The sequence below is a fragment of the Accipiter gentilis genome, chromosome 32, assembly GCF_929443795.1.
Source record: "Accipiter gentilis chromosome 32, bAccGen1.1, whole genome shotgun sequence".
Lineage (NCBI taxonomy): Eukaryota > Metazoa > Chordata > Aves > Accipitriformes > Accipitridae > Astur > Astur gentilis.
In genome coordinates this window covers 7,711,167-7,726,285 of record NC_064911.1, presented here as the reverse complement: position 1 = coordinate 7,726,285, position 15,119 = coordinate 7,711,167, and the positions used below count along the sequence as shown (strand labels likewise).

Below are 15,119 nucleotides of genomic sequence, written 5' to 3'. Positions count from 1 at the left end.
ATTTAACACATTCTCTGTACCAAGCAGGTCTTTTTTTAAAAATTTCTTTCCTGTTGGTGTGGTATACTGGAACACAGAGAGTCTCCTTCTGTGCTTGTATAACATTTAACACAATGGAGTGTAACTGCTGGTTAAAATTTTGTAAAGTTTAAGAAATTCTGTGAAGTTGTAGCAAACTGAAAGCAAATTGTAGCAGCACTGCCTGCAGGTAACTCCTTTAAAGCTTCTGAAAGTATCCTGCAGAGGTATCTGTGACAAACTGAGTTACCAAGGAAAAATATATTCAAGTGAATTTGGTTAGCACTTAAATGTCTGATTCCTGTATGTTTTCTGGGTAAATGAAGCCACACAGACAAGCAAACAGGTCCTGTAACCAGCCAAGCTGCAGATGTCATTGTCACAACTTGTGCATCTTTAACAAGTTCGTATAAAAGAATTTATGTGGAAATATTTTGTATCTGAGTAAGCTTTCTATTTTTAAACTATCCTTTCTTATCTGCTGAGCTTTCTGCAATCCTGCCTACAGTGACCCATACTGTAAAACACTCCTGTAGAGCCTCCAGTGACATCCCCCATAGGATGCTGCAGAGGTTAAAGGAGGAACATCGCCTGCAGTAAGAAAGAAATGAAGGATGGCAACTCATAAAAGACATCAAGATTCTTTGAATGGATAAATTCTATTATTTTGTTAGCAGCAATTGAATGCTTGGATGAAAAGGAGTGGTTACTGTGTTTAGCCAGTTTCCATCCTTTTTCCTGTTATACGTCTGGAGAATTTATTAAAAACATAACAGGCAGATGAATAGTAAGCATGAATAATAATAATGTGCTCTTCCTTTTACAGATATATGCAAAACGCTAAGAGGGTTCTACATTCCCCTTGTCTTAAACTGCTGCTGCATCCTAACATGAGTCAGGGAGATAGCATCAGTCCTGGAGGGTGCTGAGCCCCATGGCTAAGTACTCCAAGCTCGTGCTCACTGTTCACCTATGGTCTGAGCTCCTGGAGTTTGGGGTCAAAGTCTAAGAGCCCTCCATTCCTGTTTATTAACTCCTTTCCCCCGCTTTTTGGAGCACAACCCACCTTCTCGTTGAGTGAGGATCCCGTCGGGGCAGGAGCTCCCATCTTTTTTACAGTTGTTCCAATGTAGCAATGGTAAAAAACCAGTATGTACACACACACACAGCTGGGGAATCTTTGCTGCTCTCACCACTCCCTCAAAAAAAAGGCAAAGGAGTAGCTATTTCCTTAGATTTGCTGATGACCCTGGGGCTGAGATCCCATTGATCACAGCACCACACTTGGAGCAGTCGGGAGTGCTGTCAAGGAAGGTGATCACTCAATTTGCTTGTAGCAGCAGGCATTTTCTGGGTTAATTCAGCAATGGCAGTATCCTGTTCTGTGAGATGCTTTAACTGCATGGTTGTGTGAGCAATGTTAACATCATCTTTTATTTGTCTGTTTTATTTTAACCTCTTATTAAATAGACTCTTGGGATTCTGTTCAGAGAACCAAAGATGTTTCCCCCCAGCTAAACCAAGCCACTATCATTGACCTCCACCCTTCCTCAACTTACAACATTCGCATGTATGCCAAGAATCGCATCGGCAAGAGTGAGGCCAGCAATGAGCTCACCATCACTACCGATGAAGCAGGTACACTCTGGTTTTGTAGCATCTAAATCATCCTGGGAATTATTGGTCTTTGATGTGAGGAATCTTTACTTGAAATGCTGCTTATGTTGCTGCAGCTGCATCAAAAGAAATACTGAATTGTTCCCATAAAACACTGTGACTTTGCAACTTCATCGTGTAGGCCTGTAATTAGAGCTGTTCAGTGGCATCTAGTGGTCAAAGAAGATATTGTGCTCCAAATTTTCAGCCTGGGATACTGGAAACAGTGCATCTATATCTACAGTTAGGCAATTCAATCAACAACATTCTATTTTTAGTGGTGTTTCCTCCCCTGTGCATCTTATGGCTTTCCTTAGATGCTCAGATATTAGTATAGATGGATAATTTAAGCTACCCCCATTTGAGAACATTGATCTCCATGAATCAAATCTTCCCTTGACTATTCCATCCTCCAACCCACCCACCATTAGTTTTTCTGATGGCTGTAAAAGTCAGTTGGCTGTCATTAGTTTATGTCATCCTCCTGTTCTTTGTTGCCTCATATTCTTCTACATCATTACAGGTTTCTGTACCAGGAGGGCTATGTGGGCATTTTCACTTTGGCGGCTGGAGCCACTCTTTTGTGTACTCAAATTGTTGCCTTCCAGTGCCATCTTATTTTTATTTCTCAGGGCTAGCAGAAGTGGCAGATGGATAAGGACAGGACAGTCTTGTGCATGCTACCACGTCCCAAGTCCTACATGTTAGATGTGACAATGAAAAAGACTTATGGGTGAAAAGCAGAGGGCTACAGCTCTCTGTTTCAGCAATTAGGAATGAAAATGCTGAATGGCCATAAATACTGGTGCCAGGCATACATTGCAATTATATACAATGTACAAAGGTGTTGAGAGTAACCCAAGAAGCTTTAACACCCTTAGCCCACTGAAACTGGATGGAGTTACTCTGAAAAGTCTTGACCAGAAAGGAGCCTGCTCATTTGTATTTGAAAACACATTTTTATCTCGCTAATTTTATTTTTCCTATTATCTTATGCTAAGGCAGCAATGCTTCCTTCTTTGGGGATTTTGAGAGGAAAACTATAATGCAAGTGGCTGGGTGACAGTGTCCTGGGAGTGAAAACCCTAACTCTTTTTCAAGTTTCATGTTGGTCTAGGCTTTGAACACTCAGTGGCCGATTTTCAGTTCAGCTTATATGAATACAACTGTGTAATTCCCACTCATTTTCCCTGTGGGTGAATTTACTACAGTGAAAATATACCCCTTGTCAGGAGAACATATCTTCGGATCCGAGGGACTTTCTGAATAAAAACAGGACACACGCAGTGCAAAGCAGAAGCAGGAGACAACATACATTTCTTTTTTCACCAGGTGTCTTTTTTCATCCTAATGGAAGGAAAGCCTTCAGTGAACAGCTTTATTAATGGTGAATAGTTTGTTTGCAACATATTTATCATTTGATCAGGGGTTTTCATTTCCTTTGTTCAATGAAAATGTGAAATCACTAGAGAAAACAGACTGTCCATTCTTCTGGCCAGCATCATCTGTATCCCCAAAATGCCCATCCTTCCTTGTGTATATACATTCAAAGTAGAGGGGTGGGTCTTGGAGCTACTCTCTGGTTCTCTCTTATTCACCCATGCTTAGAATATTTCTTACTTGCTGCATTTTTCCTCACTGATAATTCAGTTGTCAGGATCAGCAGCTGGACTTGAAATAAAAAAACAGCTTTCCCAAGGACAGGGTGGAACCTTAATATAACATTTTATTCAGTTCTCCGTAACCAAGTTTCAGAATAATTGATCCTTTTGTCACTGTCTTTTAAGGAGCCATCTATTTGGAGAAAAAGACCAGCAGTGTGGAACTGTGTTCAAAAGTCACTGATCTACCCAGGGAACAATTGGAAGAGAGGAGGTCAGGCTTAGGCAGAGTATGTGATGTTTGCCTCCTGGGTTTTGATTTCAGGTGGTGTGCAATGTATAGGAGCATCATTTTTTGATCACTGTTTACTTTTGTTCTCTACTTTTATGATAGGAAATAGAGAACAGCATGGGTGCAGGGAATAAGAGAGAACGTAATGAGAAGGGAGCAAAATAAAGGTTGAAGAAAGACAATATAAAAACTGAACAACTCAAACCATTCTATTGGCAGGGGGGTGCAGATTGTGTATCACGTATTACAGTGACCTGAGTTGCCCAGCACTAGCTATTAGAAAGAAAACTGTAAAGGGTCTCTGTGGCAAAAGGATAGTCAAGCATGGCATGATTTCAAAGCTTACAGACCACAGCTTTCCCTCCATACAACCACAGTTAGCTCCTGTGTTGGAAAATAGACTGCAGGTACACACTTGCCCTAATGCTTGTCAGAAAAACAAAAGCATTATGGCTGTTGTTTAATACTGAAATCAATAGAGGAACCTGGGATATCTGGGTTTTCTTTAAGTCTTTGTCACAAATTCTGTATGACATTAAATATATAAAATAAATGACTTCTTATTTAACATTTCACCATGGTATGCTGGGAACAGTTAGCTACTCTGGTCTGTAAAAACTTTTGGGGTCTTTTAACAAAAAGTCAAGATTTTAAGGAACACATTTAAAAAAACAGTTTTAGGATCAAATGCTTTGCTCAAATTCCACTACATTATAATGTACCTGGAGAAATGGCATTTGTGTTTGTCAACAGGGGGACAGAATCAAGGACAGGATTCAAAAAATTCATAGAGATCTCATTTTTGCACGTGGACTTTTTCCTCTTCTCCTTCCTGCACATTAATGCAAGGGGAGTGGAAATAAAGTTCTTTCAACCTTTGGAAATTTCCCATGTGAAGGACAGTCAAGAATGGGCATCTTTAATAACTTAAGCATATTATAGGCTGTGTTCTGGGTCTCTGTGCTTTCATCAGTTAAAGCAAAATGTTCTGGTTCCTTTCACCACAGCTGACATTTACTGCTGCTCCACCTCTAACAGCCCCATCTCACCCTTTTTATTGCTTTACTTCCTTTGTCATGCTATTAAACTTAATTTAATACCTTTTACTGAGGCCATATTCTGCGTCAAGGGAACCCTCTACAGCAGCTCAAGATTACTCCAGTCCTTTCTTCAGATCTTTCTTTTACAATGATTTACCTTGCTGAGCAAGCAATTTACTTCACACCTCTCGGTTCAGTCCCAGTCAATTCTTGATCTGCTCTGTAGCTGCCCAGCTGACAAGTAGGTTCCCCTAGACTCAGGGCCTTCTTTTTTCATTCAACTTTAAAGAATCATGCACACCTTTGGCAGCATATTAACAGTAAATGAAACTCCCCCTGACTCAGGCAGGAGCTGCAGCGTGCTTTTTCCATCTGGCAGTTATTTTTTGTCCAATTTCAGGCTAGGATACTTACGCTGAGGAGAGGGAGAGAGTAACATGCAGGTTTTTGTGTATAAAATATTTGAAGTTTGACTGAATGTGCTCAGTCCCTAGTGAACAAAGGGGATCCCACTGGAAAGTTTGTGACATCATGAAGACCGGCTGAGGAGCTCCTGTCTCACCTGCTTTCGGATGGGTTCTGCTGCCTTTCTGTCACCTACAGGGTTCTGACTGCTGAAATTGTGTCTTGCCTATTTACAAAGCAGAAACAGCATTGTGAGCATATCACTAAACAAGAAAAGTCACTATTATTCACTCTTATTTTATTTGCCAGGTTGCTATGTTTGGGCATGTGTTGTATTTCACTGTTGGCCAGAGATGACACCTGAATAAGGAAGCTGCTAGGCTCTGGTTTTGTTTGATGAAGTGGTATCTTCAGTTTTCCATATGGCATTGACTCAGTCCAAATCTTTGTGATGCTGGTGTGTTAAGTTGGTGACATACCATGTGAAGTGCTGAATTCTGTGTGCTGTGAGGGCTGGTTTTGATCCATCTCTCTTCTCTCTTTGCAGCTCCTGATGGTCCACCTCAAGATGTCCAACTTGAGCCTATATCTTCACAAAGCATTAGGGTCACCTGGAAGGTAAATACACACAGCCAAGAATAAAGACTCTGACAGTATTATGGTGCATTCAAAGAGATTCCGTTGACAGGATTATTATAACAACTGTGGATCAGTTATTTTATTTGGGAGAGACCTTGCAGATACCTTTGCCGACAAATCTTATATTGGCCATTAAGATTGGTGCACTATGCAAAGAAAGAACCTTCCATTGGAGAGTAATAGCAGCAGCTGCTTGCCTGTACTGATGACAATAACATTTCCTACTTCCTTCTGATTTCAGAGATGAGGTTATGTGCTTAGAAAATGAGCACTCACAGAATTTCACTGTGGTTTGGGGCAAAATTTCCCCAAACCATTGGAGCCAATGGAATTTTTTTCCCATTGCAATGGACTTTGGGACAGAGCCTTACTGAAGGCATGTCTGCACAGAGAGAGCAATATAGTGTCTCAGTATAGTCCATGTGAATTGATGAATCAGAGCAACTGATTTAAAAATATCAGCAGCTGATATTTACAAATCTGGCATGTTTTATGACTCAGTTAATTTTTTCTAGATTTTTGCCCAGTGTTTTGACAGTGACAGAATGTTTTAAATGCTTTCAGGATGATATCAGAGGTACTTAAATAATGTTTTAAATGGTTTTGTGCTATATACTGCTTGTACATTGTAGTGGACAGAATATAGCTATCTAATTACAGTAGTGTAATCTCAATCTGAATGGCAGTTTCAGATTGTATTGATAATTCCATATATTTAATATATGGAAATACGTAGTATTAAGTGCTGGAGTAGGATGGTGGCATAATAGCCATTAATTTCTATAATGATGTTTACTCCTGCAAATGTGGATAATGTGTATTTTGCCCCATGATATGGACCATCCAGAAAGCCAGGATAGTAACAGTGAGTTGCTGCTTATTAACCATATAAATATCTGTGGGTGGCTTATTTATTTATTTCTTTACACAATAAACAATCAGCACAATCTTGTGTTAGTTTTGAGTTGGTTCCTGAAAAGACAGGTTTCTACAGTGCATGATCTCCATACAGTGCAGGTGGACATAAAACTACCGAGATGTCCAAATACTACAGAGAGGGACCTCAGCTCTCAAGATTTTTTTCAGTAGTTCAATGGTGGTTTAAAAATGGTCCATTAAAAGTTCTGGTTTGATGAGACATTTAAGTATTAAGCTTCAAAAGCAGTAGTCTTTATCAGACCTCTAATGGACAGGTCAGAAATATAGTGCTGATTCTTGGATCTCCTCCACATCTTAAATTTTTATCAGTGCTGGTTTTCATCAAATGGTTTCCAAAAACAAAAGGCGTGTAGTCACTAGACACAGGCTTACCTGACGGTTGAAGTGAGACCCAACAATGTACTTATAAGAGGCATACATGAAGCATGGATTTAAATGCAACACACAGTCAGTAGAGCAAAGGAAGTAGCCATTGAAGCAACGCAGAGTGTACAGTGATTCTCGACAACTGAAATTTGCTTCTCAAAGAAGCACTCAAGAAGTTTGACTGCCACCAGATCTAGTCAGCTATAACCTCCAAGCTTCTATGCATGAACTTGGTTTTTATGGATGTATGGGTAGACAGATTGAAAGGCTTTGCTTGCTTTTTCAAAGTTTACTTTGGGGGCTATTTTCAAAAGCAACAAGAGAAGATAGCCACCATTGGTTCACTGCTGGAGTTTATAGCTGCCATTTGTGATTCGGAAGATTTGCCATTAAATTTGATAAATGCAGATGTGTATAAGCAGCTACAGGCCAAACAAAATTCCCACACCTACATTTTAACAATATTGTCTAAAATGTGGTCCAATTTGTACTTCCAGCACACTTCAAGTCCAACTTAGTGTCCTGATCTCTAGGTATTGTCTGGGGAGTAGAAGCATATCAAATGAGCAGCTGGAGTTTTATTCTCAAGATGATGTTTGGAATTTGATTTGTGAATACTTGGCGAGTAATGATCAGTATCTAATATAACAAAATAATCACAGAAACAAGCTATGTATTCTAATATAACAAAATAATCACAGAAACAAGCTATGTTTTGAATATAAACTCCAATGCCCTGGCAAGTCTCACAAGTCGAGTGTAGAGGTGTATTTTCACAACTGGAGTGGGCTTAACGTGTGAGCTACCTGTGACCTTGGAAATGGCTGCTTGTACCCATGCAGCATACATCCAGATCAGGAAAGGTGGGTCCATGCTCCCAGAACTGTGCACCACCATGTGAACCTGGTGCCACGTACTGTGCAGATGCTGGCTAGACATTTGGAGTTTGCTGTGGACTGCGCTGCCAGACTGCACCCCCAGTCTCCCATGAATACCCAGTCTCCTGAGAACCTTCAAGATATTATTCCTATAGACCCAGTCTCTGTTAAATCTGTTAAATATTTTAACTTATGGACCAGCAGTATCTGACGTGGTCAAGCAGCACGAGAGGCACTGTAGCAGTGTCCTCTAGCAAAATGCTAAGAAGGTGCTGCTGGCTCTAGCCAGAGGTAGCCTATGGCCCCATCGTACCACAAGACCCCATGAGATGCTGTTTTGCAAGCAGCAGAAACTCTGGAGGTCTGCCTGTGAAAGGATGGACAGCAAAAGGGACCACTGGCACTTCACTGAAATTCTGCTCATTGTGGTCTTTGTGCTGTCAAGCCCCTGTGTGCTCACCTTGAAAGCTCTTTGCCTTGATTTGCAGCCTTTGCTTTATCTGCCGGTAGGTTAGCTCATCCGATGGGTGCTAAGTTTCTCTGCGGTGCTAGATGTAGTTGAGACCTAATTGTTTTCCCTGACCTCGAAGCTCCTTTGCAGACAAAGGTGAAGTCAATGAGCTCCCTTCCTGAAAAGTTAGTGCTTGCGTAGTCCTACCTTTACTAGAAGAATTATCTCCTGAATGACAATTTGTAACAGCTGATTAAGAAGTCCCCCTATTAAGAAGTCCCAGATCAGGAGTGAGACATTTACTTCCCTTGAATTATTGCGGTTATCTCCTGGCCAGAGCAGTTTTGGTCCATTACTCAAAAAGATACTTTAAGATGGTCCCACAGACGTAATATGGTTCAGTTCCATGCTGAATCTTGACTTTTGGGTAGGTCCTTACGATGCTGTGCAGAAGGCGCTCATTGCATTGTGTAATACAAAGTACTTAAGAATAAAGGAATACCCCATGGGATCAATCCTATATTGCCATGGAGGCAAAAATAAGGAAGAAAATAAACTCTGTAATAACCTGGTCATTTTTATTTGGGAGGCATGTGGAGCTTTTGCTATGAAAAACTATGATGACATTATACAAAAGGGATTGTGTTGAGAAACATATTTGTATTTAAAGTTGGCAAACCTCATTTAAATACAGACAGTGTCAATAACAGCAAAAGGAGCAGAGAATAACACATCAATTATCTTTCATCTTGTATTAAGTTCTATTTCTGCGGCTTACTACAGTCATTAATCTTCCTTTAAAGTTTCTCTTAGCCCACTTTTAGAAAATCCTAGTTAAGCAAAGTTTTATAGGTCTGTGATCTGTTTAATCCCACTTCTATGTGTCCACATAGAACATTGGGTTTCAGATTGAATTTTTAAATAATACTCAGCACTTTTTCGTAGTTTAAAATGGTGCAGAAAGAATGGGAATTAAACAGGAATTCTCATTTAGAAAAGAGCATGAAATTTTTTTTTTTTTTTTTTTTTTCTTGTAGGACTTTACAAGGTAAATGAACCCATTAAATTTAGGCATGGGAAATATTCCTTTTCCTTTTTATGCATATACACATGCACACAACTATAAAATGTAATACTTTACAAAAGTCATTGATACCCTATTTTGCAAATATTGGATTTTGTGAGGTAAGCAGTAAGATCATGGACTGAAACTTACTTTTTCATAATGTTCTAAGACTACCAACAAGGTTAACAATATTTTTCCCCATGAACATTTAGTCATGGACATTCTTCACTGAATTTTCTACCAAAAAATGTGCCTATACAAAAGAAAGTGTATATATCAAATATGATTTATTTGTGCAAAAAGTCAACACTATGAAGCATTTAGATAGTAATAACAAGGAACATTTGAAGTTTTGTGGAGCAGAACTTTTCAATGCTTTGTTCTGAAGTGACTTGGAGCTTGGTTTATATTGTATAATGTTTCAAAGTGAAAAAAAAGTAAAATATTAATATTTTATTTGAAGAAAAAATTCCCTTGACCTAAAACAATTATAAAGATGTATCATGAAAAATGCAAAATTTGCCATTTTATTCCAATTCAAAATGAGAAAGCATATAATTGCAGAATTCCCAGTGAAGAGGCTATTCTGGCTATAGTCCTGCTCTGAGAACATTTCAATGCATAGTCAATGTATGATTCACTTTTATCATTATGTTCCATCTGTTTTACAGTATGATATATGTGTTCCAATATATGTGCTATGTGCCTCTGTAATCTATTATGCACAAGGTGTATGCTTACTTTTTCTTGGTGTACAGTGCATGCCTTATGGTATGTAGTGTACGTACATATGGCATCTTAATGTGTGCTGTATGTGGCAGTAGGCAGTGCATGCCATTCACAAAGCAATATATGCGCTACCTTACGTGGTGCATGTGTTTTATGCATGTTGCTTGTGATTTCAATGTGCAATGTGTGTTTGTGGCCACAACTTTTGTTCAAAAGCCACCCATGGTGACTCACGGGAATGTTCCAGTTGTAGCCTTTAACTAGGAGAGGCTTTAGATCTTGAGATGTGCAACAGTGCGCATGTTAATGTTTGAGACAAGAAATCCCCATGCAGACTGTTGAGGATTTGCCAGGCTGTGATGGAATCCAACACTGATGGAGAGAACTGGTGTCCTGGCATGATTAAACTGGTGCCTCCACACTGATACACATTTAGAAAAGACACAGTGACCTGCAATGTTGTCTGAAAGCACTCTTCCCTGTAATAACATTTGAGTTGTCTGCTGCTTTGTCCAAACTGTTTGTCCTTTAGCTAATCTGAGATGTTTAGATTATGTTAGTTCAGTCTTTTTGCCCCTTCTCATCAACACTGACAATGCCTAAAAAAATGTATAAGCTATGCAAAATGGTATGGCTAGTAACAGAATTTGAAATCCTTCAACTAATGAAACCATTCACCCTGAAATATTTAATTATTAAAATGTGATAAAGTTCTTTTCTTCCCAGATGGAATGAAACAGTTTTATCTTATGGAGATATCTGAATCTCAAACAAACCAAAAAAAAATCTGACCTGAGTCTCCACCTCATAGTCCAGCTTAAAAAAAAACACCTTTTGCAATCATTTAAAGGTCATGAAGCCATGGAGCTGTTCAGAATAGGTAATGCTCTTGCAAACAAAGTGTTTTGATAATAAAAGACCTACATGTTTCTAAAGAAGGTGGGTTTTCTTTGACAACAAAACACAGAAATATTCAAACAGGAATACTCTTAGATTCCAAATACACAATTCTAATGCCTGCAGTGTGCCTTACGAGGTGCTCAAGACCTGAATCTCCTAATTTGGTCATCTACATCTTTATGGACAGCACCATGCTTGCAGAGAGCTTGTTAGAACCAGAGGAACTGAAGTAGTTCAGCGGAAGTTATATCTTTGCTTCAAGTTTTGTTTCTATTTCAGAAGGCAGGAGGGAGGAAAAAAATAAAGCATCTGAGAGATAATTCAATCCATCAGATCCATCCGGTGATACATTTTGAATACAGAGAGGGTGCCAGCTTTTGTCGAGCAATGATTTGTTGGTAGTGGATGAAAGGCAAATCCCACGCTGGTTTTATTAGCTCCAGTGAAACTTTAGCCCGGTGGACTATAAACTTACTGAAACAGGCAGGTCCTGTGGCTGAAAAGAGTATTCTTCTTGAGAAAGTGTTCCTCTGTAGATTTAATGGGATATAGTAACAACAGAAATTGCTGTTTCTGCCAGCCTAACTCACTGCTGATAAAGTGCCTCACAAAGGCCTTTTTTATGGGTCAGTGGAATGGATGAGCTTGTGGGCATCTGGTGGGAATTTGAAAGAGGTTTGGAGGACTTGAAAGAGCTTTTTGTCTATGGTTTACAAACTGTCCCTTAAAATGTTTATACTAATTATACCTCATATACGTAGAAAATCAGAAAGGAACGTTATCACATATTGAAATTAGTCCAGTACTATTTAAAGGGAATTTTAATAGGTATTTCTGTCGATAACGGGCTTTTTCCCTGAGTTGCCAATCCTTGTTTTACTCTAGACTGTATTTTATATTGCAAAGTACAGAAATTATTTCCACTAGTCAGATACAAGGAGTCTTGCACTGTGACTGAGAAATACGGTACATAATTATGGCCAACCATTTTGTACTGTCCATATTCTTGAATGCCAGATATTGTACACCTTGTTTTAGTAGCTATTCAGTATGCAAATCCCTGCTTTCCAATTCATTATTGCCTTCAGCACTCATTATCTAATCATCTTTCCACACTACACACTGAATGAACAGAAGCATATTTCAAAGCACAGCGTAAAATTTTTCTAATGCATCTAGCTGAATAAACTTATGTGACTGCCTTCAACAGATCAATAAATGCCTTGCTAAAGATTTAGGGAGTGAATGGTAGGGGCTTCTGGCAAAAACACAATTAGTAGTTAATGGTAAGCCTGTAATGCAAATATACCCTTATCAACTCAACTTTGATTGATTCACCTGATAAGAGAACAAAACATTATAAATTCAAATTATAATTCAATAATATCTCCTTATCAGATTTTTCTGTGTATGAACCATTTAAAGGTCTTTCTTTAAGGCCAGGAATATACAAATTAGAACAAACTGCACCTGAAATTTATGTGTCATGGTAAAAAGTTAGTACTTCATGTACAGGGAGTATTTTTGAATTGTTACCTAGAAATAGACTTGCATTTGTTAGGAAAAAAAATCTTGACACTGTGTACATTTAAAAAACTTTAAGGGCAACAACTTGACTTTAGAGACATGTACTTAATGTCTAATCCTTCATTTTCTGTTTAGGCTCCAAAGAAGCACTTGCAAAATGGAATTATTCGTGGATACCAGATAGGTTATCGAGAGTACAGTGCAGGGGGAAATTTCCAGTTCAACATCATCAGTATCGATACCACTGGGGACAGTGAAGTTTATACGCTGAATAACCTGAAAAAATTCACCCAGTATGGCATGGTAGTCCAGGCTTGTAACCGGGCTGGAATAGGACCTTCTTCTCAGGAAATCATCACTACTACTCTTGAGGATGGTAGGTCCTTGGCAAACAGCTATCATGGGACATATTATTATTTCTTTATTTCTTTTTACCTTGTTACATTTATTGCTCGCTGAGTGATTATTATAGTGGGGATAATAGAAGACCAGACTTCACAGGTGTTAGATACAATAGACAGCTGGATGGGAAGAGGCTGGCCAATAAGCATGAACAATTTTCATTGCAAGTGATGCAGAATCATCCAGGTAAATAAATACAACTCTACTAATATAATATATCCTGCTGTGAATTATAATGACTAAGACCATAGCTTTCATTAAAAAGCCTATTGCTCTGGCGTTTAAATATTTGCAAATGTTGTGATCTCATCATAGCTTCATAGTGATCTCATAGTTTTGAGATGCCAAGAAGTAAAACTCTGAAAGGTGAAGTGATACTGGTAATTTTGTTGGCTTTTTTTTGTTTTCAAATGAATCTGCTATGAAACTTAGAGCTCTTGTACTGCACTACCCCTTATCTTGTCAGCCCAAAGAGACATATGTGTTTTTTTCAAGGATATCCAAACTAATGAGAGAAAAATCATTTTTATTTCAGACAAAATTTAACCTGTCTAATCCAAGGAACGATTTAGGTTTGGGGTGTTTTTTTTTTCAAACTGCATGAAAAGTACTTCTCAAACAATGAGAGGGAGTCCTCTAGTGGAAAAAGAGAACGATTCCATATCCAAAAAATGGCCCAATATTTTAGAGGAGTATAAAAGCAAATAATAATCCTAAAGGATAGTGTAGATCAGATTTTCAGCTACTGTAAATTGGTGTCAGTGTACTGAAGTCAGTGCCAGCTAGGAATGTGACTTTTTTTACATAGGGGAAATGGAGCAGCACACATCTAAAATTCTCAAGAGCTACAGATTTTGAGGTATATGCTTCATGGAAGACTGGTGTTTTTCATTTACTCTAAATGTTTCTAGGCCTAGACAGATCACTGCAAGACCTCAGAAGGCAGTATACTCACACATGCATATATTTTATATTATAATAAATAGGTGGGGTTGGGTTTTTTTTAGAATCCGTCATGGTTACTATTCCTGGCAAGAATTTTTTTTTGGTCATTGCTCAGCTTTGGGTCCCTCTCAGAATTAAAGATGTCATGACCTTTAAAAGCAATGCCAGATACTAATACTGCTATATTGCTTTGACACTAAATGGCCAACAGAAAATGCCTTAGACTTGGCTGACTTCTTCCAATTTTTCTAAATGTCAGTGAATATATTTTGTGAACATTTTTTCCAATATTTTTTAAAGAAGTGACCACTTTTCCCCACCACCAATTTTAATGGGACATTAAAATTGTCCAGAAAGATGGCAATTTGGATGCATACTTTAAAAAATATGTTTAAGCTGCTTACAGAATATTCTGCATATTTCAGCACTAGAACACATTTCTCTTTCGAAACAAGCAACAAAAAAACTATTTAAAGACTAGTGGGGAAGCTGTGCATCAAAAGTCATTCCAGGGAAACCAGCTTCACTTGCAGAAACACGTAGATTGTAGCAAGAATAAAAGTTTTGCATTGTTAACAGAGTATAACTACTAATTAAACAACCTGTGGTGGGATAGCAATGAAAATTGAAAGGGTAGCTGAAGAGTAAACATTGAGTTGTGTTCATCAGGTTAAAAATGGTGAATATCTTATTCCAGTGCCTAGCTGCCCTCCAGGAAACGTGCAAGCCACTGCCACATCGCCAGAAACCATCTCTATTTCTTGGTCAACGTTGGCGAAAGAAACTCTGAATGGGATTCTGCAAGGATTCAGGGTTATCTACTGGGCCAATCTCTTGGACGGAGGTGAGACCAATCAAGCTATTACCAAGTAACAAGCCATACGTGGCCTTTATACTTTTTACTCTCTGCTGTGAAGGCATTGTACTTCCTTTTCTCTTTGGTTTAGAGAAAGCTTCACCTACCCGTGAAGGAAGCCATTTTCTGTAGAGCTCTAACAGAGTAGCAGGTACTGCAGAGCTGCCTGGAAGGACCCTCAGGGAAGGCATCCACCACGGGTTTGCAACACTCCATAGATGTACCATAGTACCCAAAATGACCTGAGGACATTTCATCTCAGTTACAAAGTCCAGCAGGTTTCTTTTATAAAGAATGATGATATGAACCTAAAACGTACCTGCCCAAACCTTTATGTTATTTTAGTTTGGTTGGTTATCTGTTTGCTTAGCTAGTTGACTACTTGAGAGGTTATTGCTTATTTTTTGAT

The 15,119-nt window shown here is 38.7% G+C and overlaps 1 protein-coding gene across 3 annotated transcripts in view; it reads left to right on the top strand.

Annotated features, from left to right (window-relative positions):
- The window catches only part of DSCAM (DS cell adhesion molecule), a 491,765-nt gene that overhangs the window by 389,608 nt on the left and 87,038 nt on the right, over nucleotides 1-15,119 (top strand). For all 3 annotated transcript variants that reach the window (XM_049835149.1, XM_049835148.1, XM_049835150.1), the window contains exons 15-18: nucleotides 1,489-1,656; nucleotides 5,560-5,630; nucleotides 12,643-12,883; nucleotides 14,552-14,698. In XM_049835149.1, coding sequence (XP_049691106.1) covers nucleotides 1,489-1,656; nucleotides 5,560-5,630; nucleotides 12,643-12,883; nucleotides 14,552-14,698 — 627 coding nt within the window. The remainder of the gene's footprint in view (nucleotides 1-1,488; nucleotides 1,657-5,559; nucleotides 5,631-12,642; nucleotides 12,884-14,551; nucleotides 14,699-15,119) is intronic.